This window comes from Wasmannia auropunctata, unplaced genomic scaffold (assembly GCF_000956235.1).
Source record: "Wasmannia auropunctata unplaced genomic scaffold, wasmannia.A_1.0 LD336061.1, whole genome shotgun sequence".
Lineage (NCBI taxonomy): Eukaryota > Metazoa > Arthropoda > Insecta > Hymenoptera > Formicidae > Wasmannia > Wasmannia auropunctata.
In genome coordinates this window covers 1,177,927-1,205,105 of record NW_012026829.1, presented here as the reverse complement: position 1 = coordinate 1,205,105, position 27,179 = coordinate 1,177,927, and the positions used below count along the sequence as shown (strand labels likewise).

At 49.4% G+C, this 27,179-nt stretch overlaps 1 protein-coding gene across 1 annotated transcript in view; it reads left to right on the top strand.

The window, feature by feature from the left end:
* The first annotated feature begins 3,263 nt into the window (after nucleotides 1–3,263).
* Nucleotides 3,264–27,179, top strand: part of LOC105450483 (protein groucho-like) — a 70,573-nt gene continuing 46,657 nt past the window's right edge. Inside the window, exons 1-3 of the mRNA XM_011690335.1 lie at nucleotides 3,264–3,323; nucleotides 20,948–21,045; nucleotides 24,790–24,853. Coding sequence (XP_011688637.1) covers nucleotides 3,264–3,323; nucleotides 20,948–21,045; nucleotides 24,790–24,853 — 222 coding nt within the window. The remainder of the gene's footprint in view (nucleotides 3,324–20,947; nucleotides 21,046–24,789; nucleotides 24,854–27,179) is intronic.

Here is a 27,179-nt window from a genome sequence, read left to right as displayed (position 1 = left end):
AGTCGCCGCGCCATTGGCCGAGGTCGCGTTTTCATTCGACTCTTTGCCGCCGTCGTGCCGATCGGCCGCGGCAGACGGTGCCGCGATTGGCCAAGTGTCGGCCAGGGCGGCGTCGATTGGTCGAGGTTGCGATCACGACGGCACGGTCCGCGCGGAGTCAGCGCCTTTACGAGGCGAGCGGACGATAGCGGCAATCAAGTAGGAAACTGCTTGGGACTGTGTGCCGCGCGATATTCACATAGGGGCACCCCCTTAGCACACACAATCGCGCGTACAGGATGGTACTCGCTACACACTCGCACACACTCGCACCACGTGTACACACACGTACGCGCACGTACAACGGGCATACATATATATTCCGGTTATATCGCGTACGTGTGCGCGCGCTTGGCGTACGTATACGTATCCTCCCCCCGCCCTCTCTCACTCACTCTCTCTCTCTCTCGCTCTGTCGCTTTATGCGGAGCTACGTTGTATAGGGGTTGGGAAAACGGGTGGAGGCGCCATATTTGTGGTAGTGTGGGAAGTGAGGGAAATCACGAGTGGCGAGAGAGGCAGCCGGTCGACAAGCGGGGAAACGAGGCGCGGGGAAAAGCGCGGCGGGGGGATGGGACGCGAGGAGGGGTGAAAGGGAGTTTACGCGGACATCCGTGTCAGCCCGGTGACGGCCATTTTGCGAAAAACTTTCGATTTGTTTGCACACGCCGTAGCGAACCCGGAGGAACGACTAATACCGACGCGTATGCTTGGCATGCCGCGCCTCTCTCTCTCCCTCGCTTCTCTCTCTTTCTCTCTCTCTCTCTCTCTCTGTCCATCCTCGTTTTATACCGCGCCGCGTCGCGTATCCGTCCGCGACCGAGAACTTTTCGGTACCCGGTGGACCGGGCGTTTCTCCGCTCCGAGACTCGCAAAAATCCAAGCTCGTAGTCGGAGCACGGCAAACTACTCGTATATGTGAAGTACCTACTAGCGTCAGGATAACGACGCCGGCGAGCAACGAGTTTTTATTAGTTCACCGTCTCCCGTGAGATTGATACGCCGAATCGCTTGGATTACGAAAGGCGAATCGAGCGCGAATGCTGTTTGCGCGTGGTGCGGCGGCCGTCGTTGCCGCGGCTGTTGTCGCGACGATAATGCCTTCACCGTGGCTACGGAAAAAAAAAAAAAAAAAAATAGACGGCCGGATAATCGTCGATAAAGCGTCGATGAGTAAGAGGGAAAAGAGCGCCGAGTCACCTTTTCCGTACGTACCGCACGCGGAAAGAACGAATTGGGAGCGCGACGCGCGGTTTCGCAATATCGTTCGTAAAGTCAAAGTACCGCCGCGGCGTGCGAAGTCGCCGAGACGAACGAAATCGGGACGCCCAGGCCGCTTTAATGACGTTATAATTCCATTCCGCCGGAATTGCCATTCATCGTCGACGAGCGACGCGTAAAGGCGATCGTAAAGACGCGCGTGGAGGATCGAAAATCACGGCGAACATTCCTCGTTGGAAAGGAGCTCGATAAAACGGATCGACCGTACTACGTAAGAATAGTGGAAGTACGAGAGAGAGGGGGAGGAGGAGGGAGGGAGAGAGAGAGAGAGAGAGACGGATGGAGTTTGTAAGAGGGACGCGTAGAGCAACGTTTTAACGAGCCGTGATTTTCGTGCTCGCCTTTTCGAGATCCTTACGTAACGCGACTTAATTGCGAAGGAGCTATCGCGCCGGTTAATACGAGCGTAGAGGAGACGAGAGACATTCGAGGGGATGCTTGGCGGCTTTAAACGCGAAGTAGCGGGACCGATGGGCTGCGGGGTAGCGAGGGGGGAGGGCGTCGAGGCTGGGAGGAAGTGGGGAGAGAGTCGCGGATTGTGGAGCAGGCGCCGCGGGGGGAAAGGGGAGCGCACGCTGGAGGGGAGATCCCCCCCACCATCGGTCTATCCGTCAGTCGCTCCGCAGCCGTTGTCGTGAGAGGTGCGTTCGCGTCGCTTTGGCTCGCCCGCTTTTACGCTCGCCGGGGATTTCTCGCGAGAAACTTCCGTGAGCGGGATATTCTCTAAATATCGTTTCGCGAGCTTCGCGTTCACGCGACGATTCAGCTCACCACGTAATCGCGACGATCGTGTGTGCACACACGCGCGCGCGCGCGCGCGCCCTTACGTTCGCGCTTCGCGCACGGGGTAAACAACGGAGTGTGTGCAGTGTGCCAGCGCGTGTGCGACGCGCATTCAGTGTTGCCCGCGCGACGCTCGACGCTCGCCGTCGCCCGCCATCGTGGCGAGAGGAGTGGAAGCGGCAGGAGGCGGGAGAGTGAAAAGTAAATAGGATCGTAATAAACGTGCGCCGGATAGATATAACGGAGGAAACGGTGTGCTCGCGTAAGGGGGCAAGTGCGAGGAAATTTTTCGGGCCCAGTGTTTCTCCGACGCGCCGACGACGACGACGACGACGACGCAGGTTTCTCCTGCCTTACCGACCGGAAAAAAGGGAAGGTAAGGCCGGCCTTGCGTCTCTCTGGCGCATTTGCGGTGCACAAAGAAAGGCGCGGACACGGCCGCCGTGGAGATCGAGTCGCCTCCTCGCCCGCGCCGCCTCGTCCCGTCGGCTCGTGCGCGCTGTGCGTGACTCCGAATGTACGCGACGACCAGCCTCACCTGACCCGGCGACCCGCGAGAGAGAAGGAGAGAGGCCGCTACCGATCACTGCCCGCGCGAGTGTACAGGGAAGACGGTGTGTAACGCCGGAGTTTTAAGCGCGGTTGGCCTCCCCCCCGCGCGCGCGCGCGCGCGTCCCGGATGAGACGGTAGTGACGGATGGATTGGCGGCGACCGCCGATGGATTTTCGGCGGGGTAACGGGGTGTTGCGTATCACGTTCGCGTCGCACCGGAACGTAGCACGTCGTCGCGCGACGACACGTCATCGCCGGGAGTGCCGATCATCGTCTTCGTAGCGATCGAGTAATTTTGTGTCGCGCGTGTCACGACGAGCCACCCTCTCCGAAGCGGCGCTCTTTCCCCCATCCCCCCTTTATCCGCCCCCTTCGGAACGTCGTTTGCGTCGTCTGTTATCGGTTGTTGCTGTTGTGCCGTTTGTTGTTGTTATTGTTGTTTCCCCGTGTCGGGTACTCGTCGGAATAAAGTGTGCCGCGTGTGACATGACGCGTCTCCACTGAAGAAAAAAAAAAATAAAAGTTCGCCCCGAAGTCGCGTCTCTCGCTGGAGCGAGACACGTTATACAGATACTGCACGCACCGAGCGGGAAACCACGCAGGAAGGATGTATCCCAGCGCCGGAATCAACGCAGCCGCCGTGGCCGCCGCCGCTGCCAGGCATCCGGTGAGTAGCGATTATCAATAACATAACGTAATAATAATAATAATAGTAATAATCATAATCATAACAGTTGTTTATTTGTACGTCGGTATATCGATGATGGCATTCGGCGGGGGGATAAACTGCGTAAACCGCAATTGTGTAAACCATTAAATAGCTATCGGATTTAATCGATGTAAATTCTCAGGCCGGAATAAATTAGGCCTGGATGTGTGCGCGCCTATACGGGGTGGGTTCTCTCTCTCTCTCTCCCCCGCTCTCTCCCTCCCTGTCGGAATGCGACCGATAACGGTAGTCGACGACACGAGGCGGTGATATATTTCGCGGTGCGTATCCGTCGATCCGTATCTCTCGCTCGCTGCTTCCATTTGCTCTCGGGATCGGATGATAGTTGGACGCGTGAGAGATCGCGACGTCGATAGGTTTGAACTCTTCGCTCACTCGCTGAGCTCGCCCCGCGAAATGGCCGCTCGCGTTCGTCGTCACGTTCCTTTTTTCTCGAGACCGCCGCCGGAGCCTTCGGTCTATTTTACAGCACGTTGCATACTTAATGCACCGCCGCGTCGCGTCGAGGCGCGTCGCGTCGCGGCGCGACGCGGCGTGGCGCGCCGGCGCGGACCGGCGCGGTCGCGCCGCGCACGCGACGATCTGATTTACGTCTGTAATTTACATCGTTGTTAACCCTGTTTAACCCGCACCTCCTTGATCGCGGGACGCGTTTTAGACGCGGCCACTCTCCCTTCCCTCCCGTTCTGTGTCTCTCTCTTTCTCTCTCTCTTTCACGTCCTTTTTTTATTGCGCTCGCGAAAGAGATAATCACACCGCCAGCAGCGCGATGATTTCTTTCCTCTCGGAGTGTTTGAGCTGTCACGCTCGATTGCGCTCCCGTTACTCCGACTACGTGTTTCGCACCTCTTGTAACACGAGCCGAGTCATCGACGAAATCCGGGCGACTTCTCGAGTTTCGTCGTCGCGTATATATACACGTCGAATCTCGATCGACGATGCGACGCAACGCGACGCTACGCGACGCGACGCTCGACATTCCGCGCTCGGCATCGGGTTTCGGTTGCCCGTGAAAACTTTTATTAACGCGTTCAGGAATCGCGCCGATCGTTACGCCGCGGAAAATCACGATCGTCACGGGCGCCGTTTTGAGCGGCGACCACGTGGCGTCGTAGGGCGCACGTGTGACAACACGTCACGCGAGATTACGTCTCTCATCTCGGATGCTCGAACTGTAACCGCACACGTATATAAGTAACGATCAATTGAATTTGTTTAATATACGACACGCGCACGTGCAGCGGTGCACGTGGCTTCTCCGCCGCGCGCTCTCCGAAAATTCGGCGATACGAACGCGGAACAATCGCATTCGCTGTCGCAACGACTTTGGCCTCGCGGCCGTGCGAAAATCGTTTCGCCACGCCACGGTCGGAGTCGTTGATCCGTGAGTCCGTGCGAGCGAGCGGAGCTGTCCGTGCCGCGCGCGGCGCGCTCTCGGCCTCGCTGCCTGCATTTAATGGCCCGGTCGGAGATAATGGCGACTTAGCCGTCGCGCCGCACGACTCGCACCCGTCCACCGCGACTTCACCGGGGCTCTCGTCCGGAGTAGCGCGTCGTTGCGTAGTCCCGTCACGTTCACGCCGTTTCTCGGTTTTCTTTCTCGCTCGAACGGTATATAACGTCCCTCCCGACCATTACACAGGGGATATTAACGCCTTTTCTTTCGGCCTCGCCGCGCTACGCGGCTCTCGCGCGCTGAAAAAGCGCGCCAGCACCCGACCGGCGTAATAAATGCCGCGGACAAACAATTTTTTCGCGACCCGCTAATCGAGTCGGTTAGTCAAACGTGGCTCTCGAAAACGTGACTCATAGAAAACGATATTGTATACGCCATTTATACCGGCCATTGCCGGAGTGTGACAATCGCTGTGACGCGCGAGGCAAGAATCAAACGTCACTTTGTGCCGGTGTCGGTAGTCCGAGAAAAGGGGCCTAACGACCGGCGTAATGAGAGTCCCAGAGAGGAAAAGACCCGGACCCTAATAACAATAACAGTAATAGGTGGTACACCGGACAATTGGTCAAGCAGAATGGAAACTTTTCCACTCTGCTCTTGAAAAATTTCCTGAAAAGGTCGAGCTAAATTCTATTGTATGTATATGCCACATCAATCCACTTGAGACACATCTGAAAAATGTACACATTGACATTCTTCTTTGAACTAAATTTATCATCTTTTGTCTTTTAAATTGCCTCATCAGTAATTAAGACATCGGTGTCGATTTTCTTACTTATCGTTAGCGAGAGTATTTGAATATTGCCCACCCAAATTTCGGCTCATTTTGTATCGAATATTATACGAATATTCGTACTCAGTGCCTGAACTCTATGAACCTTCTCCATTTAATAAGCATCTTCGCACCTCGAGAGTCCGTATCCATCCCTGAAATATTTTTCGCCCGTACGACCACCCTACTTAGTCGAACGTCATGGGGGCCGGCGAGTATACGAGGGACGAAGGGGGCGACGAGAGCCGGTGATCCGTAACTCCGCGGGAAACGACGGACGGGGACGGTGGTGCGAAGTGCTGACGTTAGTTAGTAGGGTACACGTTGCGAAACGTCAACGGGCAGACGGGCGTCGTTTACGTACACATCCGTACACACGACGCGCGCATTAGAGAGAGAGACCGGACCTCGCCGCCGGGTTTACTACCTCCTGTAAACTGCACGGCGCACGTTTGCGCAGGACCCCCCAATTCGGTAAATATTGATACTTTTAATCAGTCTGTTTGCGCCGACACGCTGTTCAAACGCGTCCGAATGTGCACAGCTGAAAAAACGCGGCGGCGCGCAACCGCGCGGTCGCGCGAAGGGAGGAGGAAGGCGGGGGGAGGGGGGGACAGAGGCTCCTTCCCTTCGTTTTCTCGTCCTCTTCATTTTTAATCTCGCCTCGTCGCGAGGCGCGACGCGTCGAGACTGCTTAATTAGTAATATGTTAATTTTCGATCGCGCAAGACCTACTGATTTCCATAGAAGAGATTGCGCGTAGCACGGGAAGCTCTAACGATTACGCTACTCGTTGTTTGATCAGATACTCGGAGATTTCCAGGGTGTCGCAGAGACGGTCACGCGATTTTAAAAGCACATCCCACGAATGTGGAAAATTCAGATTTTTTTGCCGAATAAATACCAGATACCACGGCAGATACCGCGACGGGGGAGGGTTAATTGAATCTGAATCCTCGCGTTGCCGCGCGCTATATCGGCGATATCCGGTGATACAACGCAACGTTGAAATTCGACTCGGCGAAATTACAGGTCGAGGCCCGCGCGCGATAAATGCGCGATGCGATGCGGATATTCGAAGCGGAGCTGGCAGTAGGGCAGGGCGGGGAAGGGAGAGAGGGGGCCTCGGGCCTGGGCCGCGATTCGGTCTGGCCTGTCCCGTCCCGTTCTGGTAATTGCTCGTATTAAAATCCGAGATCCTAAACCGACGCGCGTATGTACACGCGGGTGAATCGCGGCCGTTACGCTTCGCCGCGCCGCGCGCGCATCGCTCGGAAATATGGAATCACGGTGATATCTTGAGCGTCACGTCGTCCATTATGCCGATGCGGCCAGTAAATTTCACGCATTATACTCCCATTATACATTTCCTGGCCGAGCCGGATCGCGATCTCGTGCTCTCGCCCGACGTAATTACACGGTGCCGCGCCGCCGAATGGATGAGGGAACTCCGCGGCGGGATATACGTATGTATATATGTATGCGCGCCGCGCGTTGTGTCCTCACATGTGCGTGCGCGCGTACGTGTGAATGTGTGTGTGTGTATATATAAAATATATATATACATACATATATATATATATTATATATATATATACGTGTGAATGTGTGAGCGCGAGCCGTGCGCGGCGAGCAGCGACGGTTTTAATTTCCACTTTCCTTACCTATACGCTTTCTCTTTCCCGCTTGGCGGTTTTATCGCGCAACGGCCGCGCATCTGCCGAGGCTAACGCGTAACGCGCGAGGCGTTTACCGATTTTATCGCGAGACGTCTGTATTTACTTTTAGATACAATTACACGTTAATGCGCGACGACCGGCGTATTATAGGAAGCGGGTTTCGCGTGATACACGCAATCGATGACGGGTCGAGTGAGATACCCTTCTCCCTCTCTTCTCTCTTTCCCTCCCTTCCCCGTTGCTCTCGCGTCGTGATCAACACGCTCGATATGACGTGCGATCCATCCCGTGCCTTTTTGCTCCGTGTGTTGTTCCGTTCCTTTGCTCAACGATATATACTTTACGACGTAATAAATAATAATCTGTTGCCGCTGATGCGCGACCTGAGAAAAAGGGGGAAAAAAACTACGTGTCATGATGATTAAATATCTCAGTCGGGCTGTGCAATTAGCCGATCGCCGCGCGATGCATAATCGCTAGAAAAGTCTGACGCGACAATTCCGGCGCAGGTGCGTTCCGTGTGCGCGCGGTGAACGAAACGTGCGGACGGATGAGCGTACACAGCTCTCGGCACAAACATCCTTTTTTCCCTACCTGCCGAAATAATCTCCGATGGGTATTACAATAATCGGACACGAGAGCTTCTCCGAAAAACCCTCGTGATGTCGTGAATTGATCCGCTAAGAGTCCGAGGGAGGCTGAGAGAGCTTTTATACCTATAGATTCCCGCGATTATTTCTAATTTGGCCTCTCCACCTTTCGCTTTCCGTACCCTTATCCGTACGCTTACAACTTCTGAATGGATCCCAGATGGTTTTTGTCGTTCCATTCTGACCCGAATACAAGCCCTTTTACCTGCAGTGCAACCATGCCGTTGTGTGAGCTGTGAAGTATAATTTTTTATCGCTAATTCACAATCAGAGAGGTTTTCCGTTTAAAAATAAACTGCCTGCACGAATTTCCTTTTAAGGAAGCGTTCATTTCATAACATTTGTCACGGAAACGACGTTTGAAGGGACATCTCCGCTACAATTTCGCGTAATAAAGCGTAAGTATGCGGCTTGCGCGTTGGATATACCTCTGAATCCCCAAGTAAAAAGAGAAAGAAAGAAATTCCCCGTGGAAGCCTCGTCGAGAGTCCCTGCGGGCCTATTCGTACGAGGGAATGGCACTAATTGGCATTAGACTTGGGCGGTTCGTCATGTTGCCTACTTTACCTTTTTTTTCTTTCTTTTTTTTTTTTTTCGTTTCTCTCCCGCTGTCTCCATGCTGCACAGTAAAAGAGTGTCTCGTGTCCGAGATTCATGTTTTGTAATCACATGTTCTCTCTGTCTTTGTCCCTTTCGTTCTTTATGTGATAGAAAGTTTAGATTTTACGTTTGGATAAATGATTGCCCGAAAGATTAATGAGGTACACTGAAAAGAGAACTGATGTGTGAGTTGTGTGACTAATTCCAATTCGATAATGACATTCAAAAAGAATATCTTGTACTTATTGGTAGTAACATCTCTCGTGTTCATGTTCGCATACACGGAAAGAACAATTTTGCTGGATCCAGATAAGAAAATAATTTTTGTTCAATAATTAAAATAATGTTGGAAAGTCAAAATAATTGCTAGAATATCGTTTTATAGCAATGCCTATCATTTTTAACTTTCCAACAAATTATTTTGATTATTGAACAAAAATTATTTTTAAATCTGTATTTAGCAAAATTTTTAGACCTTTCAATAAAATCGTTCTTTCCGTGTAGAAAATATGTTAAATATATATGACGTCTTATCTTCATCATCAGGCCTATTTCCTGTAGTTTTATGGATTTTTCATGGTTAAGTTTGAGTTGATTCTTTTTCAAAGATATCGCCGAGAGAGTTATTATTTATTGCACTTTCCAGACTTTATGTATTTTTATAACTGAATCTCAATTTAAAATCATCGAGGCTAAATCTACTTGAAATTTATTACAGAATGTTATTCTACAATATCTCTTCTTGGAATTTGTTTTTCTCTTAATTTATAAATTGAATGTCTGCAGCACGAAGGAAGGAAAAGTCCGAGTCAAACATTACTAAGAGCGTATACATGCGGTGTTTAAGGAAGTGCGCGATAGATTGACGCGTATATCGCTAGCCGTTATAGTTATCCGCTATCGACGTCTTTTGACCCCGCGGTTCGATTTCTCAACGGACGGGAATACGAGAGCGCACAAGAGGGAGCGGAAGAGGTCGTGACCGTGTCGACGACACCGTCGTTTCTCCCTGCGGCCAATCATCTTACAACCCGGACGAATGGGGAATCGGCACGTAAGCGCCAACGGAATTATTCACCGCTAATGGGAAGATGAATGCCATGGATAAATTTGAGGCCGGGTACTACTACCTGGTCATTAGACGTTCGCTACGGAATAATCGAGTTTATTAGCAAGCGCGTTTCTTTGTCTCTCCTTCTGTGTGCGTGTGTATACATATATGTGTCTGTCTTTTACTCTCTCTTTTTCTTGTTGCTGACGTGATATCTTTCCGAAATGCAAACCATGTCGAATGGTAAATGACAGGATCCATCTCCGTTACAAAATCTGAAACAAGCCCGAAAAATTACAGACGGGAAAATGACTTTATCGGAAAAAGTCGAGGACCTTTTTCGAGTATCGGCCGCAATCGGTCACGCCGGGAGTTTATATAATTGAAACAAACTTTGAGATCAATTTCACGAGAATGGCGGGAAATTAGCGGTACCATTTTCAGGGACGTTAACGTGAAGCTCGTATGAAGGGCGACGTAAATCGCGTCGAGTGCATAATGAATAACGGTATAGTGAGGGAACCCTACGAGCGATCGTACGACCCTTTACGTATTCTTCTCCCCTGTCACGTAACACACGAGTGGCCGAACATCCCTATTATTTTCTACGAGATCGTCCGTGACCACCCCGATCGTCGGTGGGCTCCCTCTTCGTGATCGCCCGTAATTTTTCGGCGCTCCTCGCTCCGAACCCCTCGAGGGCTCCTGGGCGTTAAGCCGAATTAACATAAGAGAGTGTGTGCAAACACGGAGAGTCGGTGGAGCGAGATGGCAGGCAGCAGGAGACACGGTCGGGGGAAGAAGCAGGCGGATAGGAGAGGAGAGGAGGGTGAGACGAACGGAAGGAGGAGAAGGGAACACGATGGGAACACGTGTCCCACGCGGAGATAGTTAATTACTCGTTTGTGTGCCGCGCGCTCGGGTCGGAGTCATCTGGAAGAGAGACGGCGCGGGTGTCGCGGGGGCGAGTATCCGCGCGCGCGGGCATGGATGGTGAAAGAAGACGTATCGAGGGGAACGCGGGAGAGAAGTACACAAATACGCGCGCGCGCGGATGGGAGCGAGAGGGAGCGATGCCGGGGCGCGCGAAGCGAAGCGACGCGACGCGGGCGAGAGAACGAGACGATGCATTCCTGTTTCATCGGACCGTTGAGACCCGGTGCTTGTCACGGAGGTGGGGGTGGGCGGTTGCGGTGGCTGTGTGCGCGCGCGAGGGGGGAGGACGAAAAACGAGGATGAGGTTAATGATATACACGCCGGCTACCGTATACTACCGTCTCGAGCTCTACCGTCCGAGCAGCTACCATCTTTTCGTCTTTTCCTCTTTTTTTCCCCCCTCCCCTTTCTTCTCTTGTCGCCCTCTGCTTCTCACTTTCTCCGCTTGAACTCTCTTATGGATACACTACAGCTCTTCTCTCGTATTTTACATAATTGAGATAATACCGTCGGTATAATGTCGCCAGCATTTCTCGGTAAGATATAAGAACAGTAGACGCGCGTAAAAATTGTTCCCCGTTCTATAAAATGTTCTATTAAAAAAAAAAATGAGAGCCTCACAGCTAAAAGAGTAACGGTTTTTTTTTTCGAGGCGCTAAGAAATAGTGGTGGGGAAGTGGTACCGCGACGCTCCGTGTAGAGTTCTATTTCAGGTATCACGCAGATAAAATAGAAGGATAAAATCGGGTCGCAGTCGGGATCTACATTAGCTGTAGCTTGTTCGCCGGATAAAGGCTGGCTACGCTCTTAAAAACGCCCGGTCGACCGTCGAGAGATAGCTTCGATAATGGCTCGACAACCCGGAGACACGAGGGAGACATTCTTTTCTCCTCCCCATTCCCCGCCGTTCGTTTTGTTTTTTCGACTCTTACCCGATCGGTCGGAGCGAAGAAACGAGTCCCGCGCGACAGTTGTCCCTCTTTCTCCCTCTTCACCGGGCTGGGCTGTGTTGGCATCTAAAAAACAACTAATGGGAAAACGGAAGTTCGGAGGGCAACGGAATCGAACGTATAGTTGGCTCATGAGTGGCCCATTCTATGGTCGCTTCGCGTGCGAATAAAAGAAAACGTTCACTTCTTACGATCGTATAACATATGGTATCATAGTATATCGTACTTTCGTTTTTCACTCTCTCTCTCTCTCTCTCTCTCTCTCTCTCTCTCTCTCTACTCTCGCTCGTAAAATGTATAAATATCTCTTATCACCAAAATCCTTCTTTTTTTATTCATTTTTTTATTCGTAGATTTTCCCTGCAATCCTCTCGCGTTCTCCGCGAAACGTTTTATCTTCTCATTTCTGCCGAGAACCATCGACTGTCATTTTCAATTCGCCCGGCGGCGGCAGCGGCGCGCGTTATGACTCAGCGCGATCGTGCATTTATGATCCGCAAAACGGATGGTCGGGGGCGCTCCACGAGAGAGCGGCGCCGATTAGAATCGCAATTTAGATGCTCTCGAGAGATGTGGCCGCGTGCTCGGATTTCATTGCCTCGATGCACACTCCCTCGTCGCACGAGGGGGAGGCAGACAACAACAAGGGGTGCCGCGCTGCGTTCTTCACCCTCCGCCTACCACTCACCCGGTTGTCGGCGTGGGTAACGAGATTATCGTGAAAGGGAGTGGTAAGAGAGTGGCGGCTGTCCTTAGAAATTTCATTTTGACGTTACCGGCTAACGCCGTGGATGCGCGGCGCGTCGTAAAAAAGATGTAGGGACGAAGAGGAGGGGGGGAAGAGTATCGGTCCCGGGAGATCGAAAGGGACGCGGTATTGTCGCGAGTGTCGAAAGGCGAGAGAGGACGATAGGCAGGTACGATCCCCCAGATTCTCGGCCCCACTTTCCCTCCCCCCTTCCCCCCGACTTTCGCTCCGCAGCGTTCAGTTTGGCGGTAATTATAACATATTCCCTCGATCTCTCCCCTTAATCCCGAGGGAGACGACCCTCGTGCTACAGATTCCCCATTGAGTATCACACGACACCCTCAAGGACCGTTGATGCCGCAGCGAAAGGCGCGATGCCATCGAGAGAAAGAATAAAGGGCATTAATCGACGATCGTCAAGTCGTTATTAAAAGTTTCTGGGGAAGATCTGCGCGATATTAAATGGAATCGTGGAATTAATTCATTGTCTTCACATTTCGCACGCGTATCGTGAGATAATTGTCCCGTTGACGGCGTACGTTGGACGCAATGTTCTGCAGGCGCTGATAGAATCACTTTGTAAAAAATATTGGAGAGAATGAAAGAGAGAGAGATAGGGGGTGAAGGGGGAGGGAGAGAGTAGAGAAGAGACTGATGAGCGTTTTACGTAAGGGTGAGTTGCTCTGCCGGGAGGAGCAGCTCGTAAAAGGGCGTCACCGTGAACGGCAGGCAGGGGGTAGAGACGAGAGGGTGAGAACGGGGTTTATGACTGTAACAGATTAGGTGACCGAACTGCCAGGGTGGCTCCCGCCGTGCTTCCTATTATCGCCGGAGCTTTTGTAACGCCGTCGCTTTTGTTGATGCCCTCCCCCTGTTCTCGCTTGCACCGGCAACCAAGCGTACCAGACGGCGGAAAGAGAGACGGAGAAGAAGATAGGAGAGCGAGGAGAGTGAATGGCTGTTCCAGGGAGTTGGGAGAGAGACGATGGTAGCGGGCCACGACAGTTGGCCGATATTTGAGCTCCCTTTGTGCCGTTAAAGTACCACGCGCGGCTCATTCGCGCAGTTCGACGGAGTTTTCTCGTCGCGCTTTTATCCATCGTCGTAGTTTTTCTTCTCGCTCGAATCTCCCCCCCCCCGTCTCTCTCTCTTCCTCTTTCAACGAGGTCGTGATCCATGGTCGAGGGAAGCGCGGAGAAAGAAAAGACATGAATCTCTCTCTCTCTCTCTCTTCCAGATTCAACCAGTAATTACCTGGTCTACTCCGGACGGCCGAATCATAGCTCTCGAGCTCTTTGTTTGCCCGCGGCTTCTGTTCGCTTAATCTTTATTCCTGCCCGTTTTTCGTATGCTCTTTTTTTTCCTCCCCCAACGTTCTCTCGTCCGTCTGTTATCTCGTGTTTCACCTCGAACCTGTCACGTCCGACATTTCTTTTTATACGGTGCGCGACGTATCCGCGAGGTATTACCAGCGGTACAACCAGCGGTTCTTAACCTTTTGACTTCCATGCGCACGCCCATTGGAATCATTATTGTTGGAGATCCGAAGAGAGGAGGGGCACCACGATTTTTGGGTTCTCCCTTTGTGTGCTCCTCGCACTGACAAATTTATCACTTCATGTAATAATTTTCGCGATTTGTTTCGTACACTTTATTCTGTTGTCGGGACGCGTGTAATGCGATTTCTTGCACGATAGCGATCTATAAAGGGAACATCAAACCTGAAAGAGAGAAAGAGAGATAGAACGGTCACTTTACATTCGCCAACGGCGAAACGGAGTCTATAAACGTCAGCGTCCGCATGTTATTAAGTTAAGTCTTCTGCGCAGCGATCTCTGGCGCGCACAGCTGGTTGTCGTCGTCATCGTCGTCGTGATCGCGGTTACCGCGCGTCGTGTGCATGCGAGATTCCATGCGAAGCATTCGTGTAAATACATTTCGTGCATGAGAGAGGGAGAGAGAAAGAAAGATGAGAGAGATGAACGTAGAAAGACCGCAGATAGATATGAGAAGGGAGACGGAGGGGTAGCACTTATTCATGTATCCAGCGGCGTGCCAGTGTGACGTTATTTCACGAGAGCCGCCGATCGTATCGCCTTAATTGCCCGACGGGTTAAACTGCCGCGCGGTCGCCTCTTATCGAGGCCGATCTGCTCGAACGGCCTGGCCTGGCCTGGGTCTGCCTGGCTGTGTGTCGGGGACCGGAGAATCGTGCGTGTACACGCGGGCGTCAGGTGTTTTCAGCTCGCCTCGCGTCATCGTGAGGGCTGCTCTCTATGGACGTGCGTATATAGCTACGGGCGGATTGAACGCACATGAAAGAACGTATTGTGGACGCCACCGCCGGCAGATAGGCGCCGACACCGTTACCGCCTTCTACCCGGCGTGAAATAACGTTTTGACACGATGGTTTTATTAGCCGCTCCACATACGTTAACTCGTTACTTCTTGCGAGGTAAATTTAAGTAAATGACCTCTCTGACAAGTTATACGATATGATTATACGTTAACCGTATGTACGGAGCCTTTAATGTTACGGAGCAGAAATGCCCCGCGTTTCTTGGGAGATCTCTCGAATTCCCCGTATTCCTCGTTTCCTCGATGTTAAAAGAAGCCTCATATTGTTTCGCTTATTTCCCCGAGATGTCTATTTGTGCGGCTCCTTCACGCGGAACGGTGTACAACGGTACGCGGATCTACCGTGACGTGTGCACGAAAGATCGCGCGAATCACACCGCGCGCGAGATGGCCGGATGGGATATATAAAACGCGTCGGTGATGGTTAACGAGAGTAGAGCAAAATGCATGCGCCGCGCGGCGCACCGCAATTTCAGCATACCGAAGAATTACGAGCGCGAGAATCGTCTCGTCTCGTTTCGTTTCTGCGATAGAGAGAGACTCGCTTTCGCGCGCAATGCGAGACGCGCCGCGCTCTCGCGCGCTATCATTATTCTATGCATTATTTATGTCATTCCCCGTGTGCCGAGTACAATGTGGGTCTACGAATCAAAATGCATTGCTTATGCAAATAGCGGTCGTGCCCCGCAGTCTCGGGATGAATTCGCAGTCTGCTACGGGGAATAATCATAATGATCAATAAGATACAACCGCTCGTACGCCCATCTCCCTCTCTTGTTTTCCTCCCCTCTTTCCCTTCTCTCTCTCTCTCTCACTCTACACCTCATGCAAATCTTGAGGCGTATTGTCTGGCGATATTAAGGGAATTGTTATCGCGTTGCATAATTTCGGTATTCGATCGTGCTCGGGTTTGCTTGCTCGGCAATCAGTTTGTTGTACACCCAACATCGATTTCCGTATTGTTTTTCGTCTAATTTTACCCGCGAAAATTGTAGAAATTACGTAACTCAAGCTCATTACCGTCGGCCGCGGTTATTCCGTGCGCGATATTACGGCCGTATATACAAAGAGGAATTCCGATTTTACGGCGCTTAAACCGTTATAAGATAAATCATGTTTTTGCCTATTCTCCGCGCCGAGCGCGATATTTCGATGATATTTCGCGACCAGCGGCTCTCTACGGAATAACGGAAGGTGGTAGAGAGAGGTTCGCTTATAGGGCGAACGCGGTCGGTTCTGGTCGTCGGGTGGTTTTGGAATCCGCGCCACGAGTCGGTGGTTTTGCGGTGCGGCGAAAACCGCCGACCCTCTCGAAGCTCTTCCCGGCCGTTCTCCCTGTTTGCGTCGTCCTTTCGCGTAATCCCACCATGGTTTAGCGAGTTTCTCACGAAGAGCTTCTAAGTAAAGCGGACGAGTGCGCACGGCCACCAACTCTCGAAACTATGCCCTCTTTGATTAGCGCGGTATATCGTGTGCTCCGATTGAGATAGCTAGAGATAGCTATTTCTTTTATCTCTTAAATCGATAAAAAAACTGACACTAAGCAAAAGGAATTTCGTTACTTGATACAAATAAAACCAGTTACAGTGAAATCTTTAATTACTGATAGTTTTCAAGTTTTCATTTTTAACAAGTTCACGGAGAGAATTTCCTTTTAAAATTTTACCCTGAAAGTCATGTTAATCGGAACAACGTAGTATTTCGACAAATTTCGTGTGATTTTCTCTGTTTTTTTACTGTGCACTACAATAAATTTGTTGTAGTATGTATTAAAAAAAAAGTGAAATTCACATAAAATTCGTCGAAATACTATGTTGTTCCACGATTAACGTGATTTTCAGGGTAAATTATTAAATAAAATTCTCTCCGTGTTGAAGTAAGCCGAAATAATAATCTTTAATTATTAACTAATTTTGTAATAAGAGAACGAAAGTGAACCTAGCTGTAACGTTCGGGTGTTCGAGAGCATAATGTATAGAGAGCGCAATATGTATGACCTGATCGCTCCGGCGGCAATTTCCATTTTAGACGCGACCCTAATGTGGGCACAATGCCCGTTTACTGTAGCTCGAGATGAGCAAATGTTCTTGGCACTTGAGCGCGCGCGTGCCTCGTGTTTGGTTACGGACTTGATCACAGGCGGGGACATCGTAGAGAGCAGTTAACCTGTCCGATAATACGTGCCGATAATCAGGCATCTAGTGGATGACGGACGGCGGGATCGATGGAGCTAACGTAATTAGACGCAGCGATACGCGCCACTTAAGCGTACTTGAGTGGCTGCAAACGCAACTGATTGGTCCAGTTGCTGTTAGCGTTAGGACGTAATACGACGTGGCCGACTTGTGTCGTCTCCTCTCCTCTGTCCTCTGTCTCTCTCTATCTCTCTCTTCCCTCTTTGACGGCCAAAGAGACAGGAGTGACCGTAAACGACGACGTCGCCCCGTCGTCGGCTTTAACGAACGTCCATTGAGCGGCCTCCTCGCTCCATTGAGTTGTCCGCGATAATATACTGCGAAACGGTAATCCGGTATCTGCCGGGATGTATTAAATGTCGCGCGAGACTCGAAAACCAATAAAAGCGCGATCGTACCGATCGTTGCGCTTTAATGCCAATTCTTGTTCGTCGTTATCCGGCCCCGGCTATCGTTTTCACGGGGTTGTCGAGCCGATAACGCGCTATTTGAATACCGCCGGCGCGAACGAGTGCGCGCGCGCACGCTATTGCGATGGGGCTCTCGATCGCGTGGAATAAAAAGCGCGGCGTGGAAAGAGGGGGGCCGGGGATGATGATGCCCGGGAGAGAGGAGGCTATCGGATAATTAAATCGGCCGCGGCACGTAAAGGACACTGATTGACGTGCGCGACGGCTACGTTCTCTCATTATTATTCGTCGAAACGACATAATTCGCGCGCTTCGCTTTTCGACGGACGGCTAACCGTGTCGCTCCGCGGTGTGTTGCTTCCCCCTCTCGCGTCACCCCCTGCGCCCCATCATCGATGCGAAAGGCCATCACTATCGTCATTCCGCATATTCGTTGAACGTTAAAACGATGAATATTTCAAAAAAATATCGGCAAGATGTTATTGTGCTCTCGACATTTGTAATATCCGATACATTACTTTCGATATTTTCATATTTATTAGGTAGTTACGATCTCGGTTAGATAACAACTGTGAGCATATAATTTACAATAATTACGCGTATGACGATTCTACAAATATAAATTTCTTTTACCGAGTGTCGTTGATGTTTCCACAGACCGACATTCTCGCCCCGTCGATCTATTAACGGAGCCGATAAACGGAGCTCTACTCTACTGCAAAATGCCAAGCAGCACGTCTGACGCCTGCTATTCCGTTCCGCGGGCGAAAGCTGATAAATTAATTGGATTGACCGTCGTGACTTGTCGCATACAAATCGGATCAGCGATTCCGTTACGATCAGCTGTTCGCCAATTTGCATTAACTCCGCTCTTCCCGTCCCTTAATACGGTATGCGCGCGGAATCCACTCGGCATTACGTCGCATTTAAAAGTCACTTGCGAAAGAGATGAGCGTATACGCGTACGTGTGTGTGCCGCGTGTGTACGTATATATCCGTCCGCAAATAACGAGCCACGCAGCGAGCACAGATACACCGGCGCGGTTGTCTGTGGTACGACTCTGCCGATCTCTCTGGCTTGAGCCTGTTTAAAGATACGCCTGGCGCGCAAATCCTCGGCGTAATTCGAACGTACACGTGCGATAATGCGTCGGGGAGGAAGCCCTTTGCGAAGCCGTGAAGATTAATAAAACACGCTGCAGTGACTACGAGCAGCTACGAGGCTCTCTAAGCGCTACCGCATGTTAAGATACACGTTGATCTACCTCGTATCGTTTTCCTCTTGGAATATTATTCGCTTTTCAATAAAATACAGGGACGCGTACGTGTTAAAAAAAAAGCACAAGAGTTATAACAAGACAATAACAGACGACTTTAAAAAAAGAAAGAGATTAAAGATTAATAAATCACAAAGACGGCAGTATCTATATAGCGTTTGTTAAACGTTCATATATGTGTTTCTGACATCATATACACTGCAGTGGACCGAGGTCGGCATCGCACACACGTGTGACTCATTAGTGCAGTAACGCGCGTCCGAAAGTTGATCTTTATTTTACGAGTTTTGGCACGATTTTCATTACGGCGATCGCGATCGTCGGCGAATCGTTAGCACATGAAACATTCACGATTCCGGCATATATATATATACCTACCTCGGTCGCCCGCTGCCGGAATCTAGATCGTACACGACACAGGAGAACGATCGGACGGAGGGAAAAGAGAGAAAGGGAGAGAGGGAACTATATTCCGGCTTTTACGAGGCCATAGTGGCGTATCCGTTTTGCGGGGCACGACGTGCAAAACGATCGATAACACGCTCGTAACGTTATTACCAACAGGTATACGGAGGCGGGTAGCACCGGTACTACCGGCAATAATGTGGCTTTTACGCTCGTGGATGCTGATACAGCAACCGCCAAAGTCACCCGGCGTTTTCTACAGCACGCTCCCGCGACGAAAAAAAATTGCGTATTCTGACGAAGTGTCTAATTGGTTGACACAAATGTAAATATACTCGAGGAATATAAATTTAATTAGAAGTCATTTGTAACGTGATATAATGGTTTAAATTATTAAGATTGTTTCTATTCTGGTCGATTGTAAGTTTGAGTCCTAAGCTGCTTGAGTCACGCCTACACTCCTAATCATGTATCGCCAAAAATTGGAGGTATACACGTTGAAATATAAACGCTACGTAATTACGAGGGACACAAGTATATCCCTTAAATATGTACCGCCAAAAATAGGAGGTACACGAAATCTTAAATTAATTTTTAAAAAAGACATGTTAAGTCGATAACTTCCGTTTCTTGTCTTACTTTCTTCTTTCAGGTATCAGTTTTTGTTACATACATAATTGTCAGATGCTGTGTTTAATTAAATTCGTTGGTCTTTTATAAAATATTACATAAGTACATGTCCCTTCACCTTCGTATGTTACATAAATAATTGTCAGATGCTGTGTCTAATTATTCGCTGTGATAATTAGACACAGCATCTAACAATTATGTATGTAACATACGAAGATGAAGCGACACGTAAGTAATATTTTATAAAAGATCACTAAAGAGAGCTTGTAAAGCCGAAACGATCGTCTGGTAGCATTCATGTAATTTTTTATATGAATATAACGCGCGCGCGGATTAGCATGAAGATCTTGGCTTCTGGCCCATTACAATTATTTATTTTAAATTTTATTTATTTTATTTTTCTCGGAGCCTGAATATATTATTGTTCAATTTAAAATGATTTTTGTAATATTTAATACACTGTATCAAAAGTTTGATACCTTTGACACTCTAATACTTAATACTTGCAAATTACATTAATGCTATCAGATCATCGTTTCGGCTTTACATCAAGCCCTCTTCAGTCTTTTGTAAAATATTACATACGTGTCGCTTCACCTTCGAGTACATACATAATTGTCAGATCCTTACATACATAATTGTCAGATGCTGTGTCTAATTATCACAGCAAATAATTAGACACAGCATCTGACAATTACATTATATCCATTATATCCATTTACTCATAAAAAATTCCAAACTTTAGGTATTGTTTTAAAACCTCAAAGGTGACATGAGGTCCTTAAGAGTGTAACAATAATTACTAACTCGACCGAATAAAACAATAGCGAAAATTTCCTTTTTCATATTAAAAACTAAATAATTATATCTAAAATGAGTTTAGCGCATTGCGTTACATTATACATACGTGTAACGCAATTGAAGCTGAATCAAGATGAGATACATATGATAGAATTACTAAACCAGTTAAACTTTAAGCCGGTTTATATTACTATGATTATGCACCGAAGTTACGGAACATTTCGAAATATGTAGGTACTCGAAGATAATTGCACCGCCAATCGTTGATTTGTGGAACACTCGCGAGTTTAGAAGAGTCATTAAAATTCAACGATTCAGAGTCCACAATAAAAGAAGTAAAGAGTAGATATATATATATATATATATCTACAGACATGAAAAAGAACAGAAAAACGTATATTAAAATTTAAGTAAAGCCTCGAGTAAAGCATTAATTAACTGGATAACGCGGCGCGGTTTTTTCTGTCGCGAAGTGTATGTACATCTATAAGTGGCAACATTTTTTTGTCCGACTCGGTGTATCGATTTCGAGTTACCTGCGGGACAGCGGAGTCTCTCGAATAAATCTCGGGGTCTTACGGGCTTTAATGGCGTTAAGGGATTGCGGCGCATTGATACATTTAATGGCATTTTTGTGTTGCAGGGTCCGCCGCAGCCTGGGCAGCCGTTCAAATTTTCGGTCGGCGAGTCCTGCGATCGTATCAAGGAGGAGTTCAACTTTTTGCAGGCCCAATACCACAGGTATCCTTTCTTCTTTTCGTATTTGCAAACTCGTCCTCGCCGATTGCGGCCAATCGAAGACGTATGGACTGTTATTCAATATGAATAAAGACACGGCCAATTTGTCACGTCTTGTCTCCGGCTATTCAATTTGTATTAAACTCGCGAACCGTACGTCTTCATTTTGTCCGTCGTCGGCGATATTAATATGTAGACATTTTTTTCTGAGTTGACGATACGTATTTTTTTTTTTATTCTGATTACTAAAGTATTAGTAATACAAGTATCTCTTCGTGAAAGTTGATATTGATACAACTTGTCCCAAAGCTTTTACGCGGTATATCAAAGGCGTTCTTTTATTATTTTTTTTATAGAACAAAACTGCCGGATTCCCATTTCCTCGGCAAAAATACATATTTTCCCGCGGATAGTTAAGCGTGATGTAAACTCCATTCAGCGGTCAGTAGTTTGTCGAACGGAGTAAACGTTCGCGTCCGTGGACACCGCAGGGCCGTATCCATTAGACGCTCGTGCAAATACCGCGTGGGCGCGCACGCGAAACGCACGAACCGATGTACGGACGTAGGCAGATAATTGTTTGTCCGACCGGAAGCTGTGCACACCGAAGTATGCGCACAAGCTCTGGGCAAGGAGCGGAGACCCCATTTGGCTAGCGCGCCTATGTGTGCGTGGTGCATGCGTGCAATGCACGTGTCTGCGAGCTCGCAGCGAGAGAGGGTTTCCTCAGAGTTCGCGTATCACGACTCTTTGGCAGATTCGGAAGGAATTCGCTCGCTGGCGCGTGACCAATTTCTTCGATCGTCGAATTTACGTCTCTATTATTACGTCGATACGTTAAAATTCCATCGCGTTCCCGGGGTTGCGGCGAGGAAGCATCGCGATATCATTCCCTTTCTTCCCTTTTTTACGAGAATTAAATATAAAGAGGGAAAAGTAATTACAATAACGACGCGATGACGCTGGGGGCACCGTTTGAGCGAATTCTCTATCTCGCGTTTAGAAATATATCGGCGATGAGTACAACATTCATAAATTTCGCGGACTGAGATATTAATCACGCGGGGTAAGGGCAAAAATACATCCGGCCGCGTGAAACAGAGAGATATGCGGCGGCCACGTTGTTAGTAGGCGCTGCGCATTCAAGCGCGCAACGTGATTCCCGATAAATCGTCCCGTAAATCGTTGGCACAGCGTCAATCTGAAATAATTAATCGACTTTTCTGACCGTACGAGTATTGCCGTTTGCGTAACGAGAGTTGCCGCTCGCGCGAGCGTGATCGTTAATACCGTGCTAATTTATCGCCTTATAGGTGAGATTACATCGCGCAACGTATATTCGCCTTTCACGAATATTAAACGCCGCGCCGTCCGGTATTATCGCGCGCATTCTATCATTTCCTTCGAACCGAATTAAATCGCTTCGCCGTCCCGTTGCGGAGGAGACTTCTGGATTTCCCTCTTGAAGAACGAAACGAAAAAAAAAAAGAAAAGAAATTTAGCTGTTCGTGAATCTTTAACTTTATTATTGCGTCTCCGCACTGAACTCTCTCGATTATGAAATCGGCATATATAAACCGTCTTTTACTCCGTTCGTTGAAGCTTTTACAACGGTTGTACCTTTATCTTCTCTCGTTTCGCGATATATGGCGCGCGTTATACGGCGCGTTTTTAACTTAATGTCGCGGACGAAGGAACGACGAGCGGAGGGACAATGGCACCGACGATTTCGAGGGCTGGTGGATATTAATGCTCTGTTCTTGTTCTTCTTACACAGCCTTAAATTGGAGTGCGAGAAACTGGCCAGTGAAAAAATAGAGATACAGAGGCATTACGTGATGGTAAGCCGGAAAAAGGATAAAAACGTAGAAAGGGGCAGCGCGTTACTCACATTCACACACACGCAGACACACGAATATACACTTACACACACACGCACGTGCACACACGAAGCCATATACGATTCATCCTGCCGTTGTTCCCAGATTAAAATGCATTCGTTTTTGTCGCGCTTGAATTCGAGAGATATCGCTCGGTCGCGGTCGAGCTGTTTCAATTCTCGCGAAATTGCGAAGAATCTAAAAGGGAGGGAAATTATTAAAAAACCGATTTGATTTCGTCGAAATGAATTTTCGATATGCGCGGTGGCGACGGCGGCGGCGGCACGGCCGTAACGCTTTTATTATACGTGGGAGTGCAATTAAAAGGAAAATGGTACGGATCTTCAAAGTAATGTCAGAGATATGTACATGTAATTCCAGAGGAGGGGGTTGGGTGAACGATACGGAAAGAGAAAGAGAAAAAGAGAGAGAGCAAAAAAAAAACTCAGGGGAAATTATCGTCGCGACCCGAAGCATTGGCTCGTGGTCGCGAACCGAAAATACTGGGAGCATGGGGAGAAACACGAATCACAGAGAGACACGACGCACCCCATACTCGTTATCGTAGGTATACAGTCATGGAGCCAACGGCAGCGGCACAACAGCAGAGCAGCAGCAGCAACAGCAGCGAGACGGCGGGTGGGGCGGGCGGGGTGGGCGCGATGCACTCGAGCGTTACAGGCACATACGAACGCATTCATTTGCCGCGGTACAAGCGGTTTTGTCGACCGCCGCCAACCGCAAGATTATTTTCCTGCGCCCCCGGGACGCCGACGCGCCGCGCCGCGCCGCGCCGCGCTAAACAAAAATACGGTACGGGCTTGTCGTCGTTAAAAAAGTTATCGCCAACCACCACCGCGGACGGGGGCCTTTGTCCTGCTCTGATGTCGCTGTCGGGTAACATGGTGGCCGACCAAGTGAATATTAATATGCGCTTTAACGCGTCGGGGAAAAGCGCGACGCGACGAGGATTAACTCTTAATGAACCTGCGCACTGCCGTGTCGATTCTCTCGTATTGATTTCGTATTAACTTTCTTTTTGAACGGGGATCGAATGCGCTCGAAAACACATTTTCTCTGACGATTACACGGGTTTTTTTTTCCCCTCGCAAAATGATTAATTATCGTTCCCGATGATGAACAGTTTTGTTATTTAATATTTAACGACAAGTAGTACCGACCTAACGCGTTTGCGATTGTTTGCATTTGCATACGATTTCCTTGTTAATTGAACGCGATGTAAATTCCACGAATGCGTTTTTATGAATTATTCGCTCGCAATCGCGACGCTTCCAATATTCTCCACGGTCCACTTGGTAAACACGAAATTTACACACAATGTAAAACACACACACACACACACACACACACACACACACACACGCGGCGGCCAGTATATAACAATTATTATCAATGTTTGTTGCGGCTGCACTAATTGTGTGTTTTTAATGGCTTGGCTGTGCACCACCCCTTCGCAATATCCCTCAATTTGGGGGCGTGATAGAAAGAACGAACCGGCTCGGAAGGTTAAAAAAAAAACACGCGCGGAAAAATCCGGGACAAATTAACGAATCGAAATTATATACGATCGAACGATGTTCGGATTCCGAACATGATACCGCATCCCTCGCTCGCCACGGAGCCCAAGTCACAAGACCCTCGACTCGTTGATGACTCGATAATCTCGTTTAGCGGCGTTACATTCTCTATTGTCAGCCGAAACGTGCCACGAGACCCCTCCCCGATCAGGAAGAGAAGGAGGCTTTCCCCCTCGCCCCTTCTTTATTTTGCCCCCACAGCTTTTGAATGTCGCCTGCACTTACTAATGTTTAGCTTACACGTGCGATTTCCTGCTTGTTCTGTCCAGTATTAAGTTGGAGCTGGAGAAACTCGCCCAGGAGAAGACGGAGATGCAGCGCCACTACGTCATGGTGAGTCCACACAAGCTTACAAAAAAAAACCTATCGCGGAACCTAATTCGATAAATAATTGTATTAAAACGTAATTAAATCGTATTAAAGGGTCATACGCGACACGACGCGCTTTTCTTACTTCGCGTTCGAGAGTCCTCTCACAAGGTTTATTTTTGCGTTTCCTCTCTCGACTGAATCGTCGCGGACATTCCGCAGGGAACACTCCACATTTCAGCTCGCTCGTCAAATTTGCGCTACGATGCAATGCCACAATATAGTATATATATATATATCGAACCGTAAATTTTATCGCTTGTATTTGTCTTGTTTACATTACACGCCACAAATTTGAAGTACATATATCTCTGGAGGTTTTCTGATTTGCGATAAAAAAAAATATTTGTCTTGCGGCATAAGAGAGGATGGCGAGAATAATTTAGGGTCACGTCGTACACGTGCCGCGCGTTGCTTCTTCAACCGAAGAAGCGGCTTCTCTTCCAGTTTTGTTTTTCGGCCTTGTCCCGCGAGAGTACCGCGTGTAGAGACGCCGCGAGAGTCTCGGCTTACTTTCGCCCGTAGATCTTCGTTATCGCGATACGCCGTCGACCGTGTGTATGCATCTTCATTAAGCCCCGTGAAGCGTAAAGAGGTGCGCACCGCTTTCTTCATGGGAGGTCGAAGGTCGCCGTGAGTACCGGTTTTAATTTTACGCCAGTTGTGTACCGGTGGATCTCCATTCTTTCCCCTTTATCTCTCCCGAGGTGTCTTCACACATAACGCGATAATTTTCAGGTTCTAAATCGCTTAGAATGCCCCGGCGAGAAAAAGAAAGAGAGAGAGAGAAAGAAAGATGGAGAAAGGCATAGATCTAAATCTTTTTTTTAGATTAAACGGCACAGACACTTCCTCGATTTGTAAATTTACCGCGAAGGTATTCGTTGTGCTAAACCGACTGGAAGTTTATTCGAGAAATCTTGATAGCGCGAACAGAGCCGCGCGCGCGCACGATTCGCATGCCGTAAGTTTGCTGTACCGCAAGTTCGTTGCCCAAAGTTCGCGAAGCGTGCGTGCATTTTATAGGCCGTAGTCCGCGGCGCGGCGCGCCGCGCGGTCGATGCAAATAACTTCATATAAAATGCGCGGCGCTCGCTCTCGCGTGGACGTGGCACTTCCGCCGATTCACGCCCGGCACGAAGATTAATCGCGCGCGATCGTCTCACGTATATACGTGGCGTGTACGTCGTGCGCGAGAGCGCGCTTATCTCGCGCTCCAGGTATGCCGTGCACACTCTCTCTCTCTCTCTCTCTCTCTCTCGTTCTCTCGATCGATCGATCTTCGCGCTCCGTGCCGCTATACGATCCTTTGTTCCGCGGCCCGTGTACGTACATTGCGTGTTCTATTCGATCGATCGACCTGCGACTCGCGCGCGCCCCCGCGCGCGCGCGTGACAGGTTTAAATGTACATATCATACTTTATTCCACTTTCGTTTCGATATGGGGCGCGCGGGGTGCGCGCTTATTGTTCTGCCAGTTGCGCGGTAACGAACGTCGGGGGCGCGAAACATAGCGAAACCACGGAATGCACTTAATCAAATTTCGATCGGCGAGCACGAAAGCATATTTATTGCGCTATCGTCCTATCGCGCCGTTTTATCATTGATGATTGATTACCGACGTAACAAGAATTTATCGTAGTATCGGGTTTAGGTATCGGCGTTAGCAACAGGTACTCTCTCACGTCTCTCGGCTAAACTGTGCAGCACGTCCGAGTTTCGTCCATCGAGCGGAGTCATTGATTCCTGCGGGTATACAATCGCGCGCACACGAGGGTGACATCTGCGTATACGTCGCGCGGATGCTTTGTCGCCCTCATCGTCGACGAGTAGTCGAGTTGCGCGCGAGCGTAAACGAATAAAGTATCACGTTGTCACGTCACGGTCTTGCCGTCACGGTAATCGCCGTATAGTTTGCTTTCCTGCGAGCCGGACAAACGCCGTCGTTCTGTCCCGGTTGAATTACGATGGCACTGCAGGCCGGATACTGCCGCGTTCCATCTACTCGCTCGAGCTGAGTACAGTAACCTGGGGATATATCTCGCGCACACATCGACGGATACATCTGTACGTATATAAAGCCGGGTGGTTTCCCCGTATCTGGCCTCCCTCGAATTTTCCACGTGACGTCGCGAGGCAGCGTTTACTGGCAGCCAGCCGGCGAATCTCCCGGGACTCGTTATCGATGGAGGCCATCGCGTATAACACGGTCGTGTTCGTGCGAGCCGTCGGATCCCCGGTACGACATCGTTATACCTGTACGGACGGGGTGTAGCCCCGGCCACGGGTG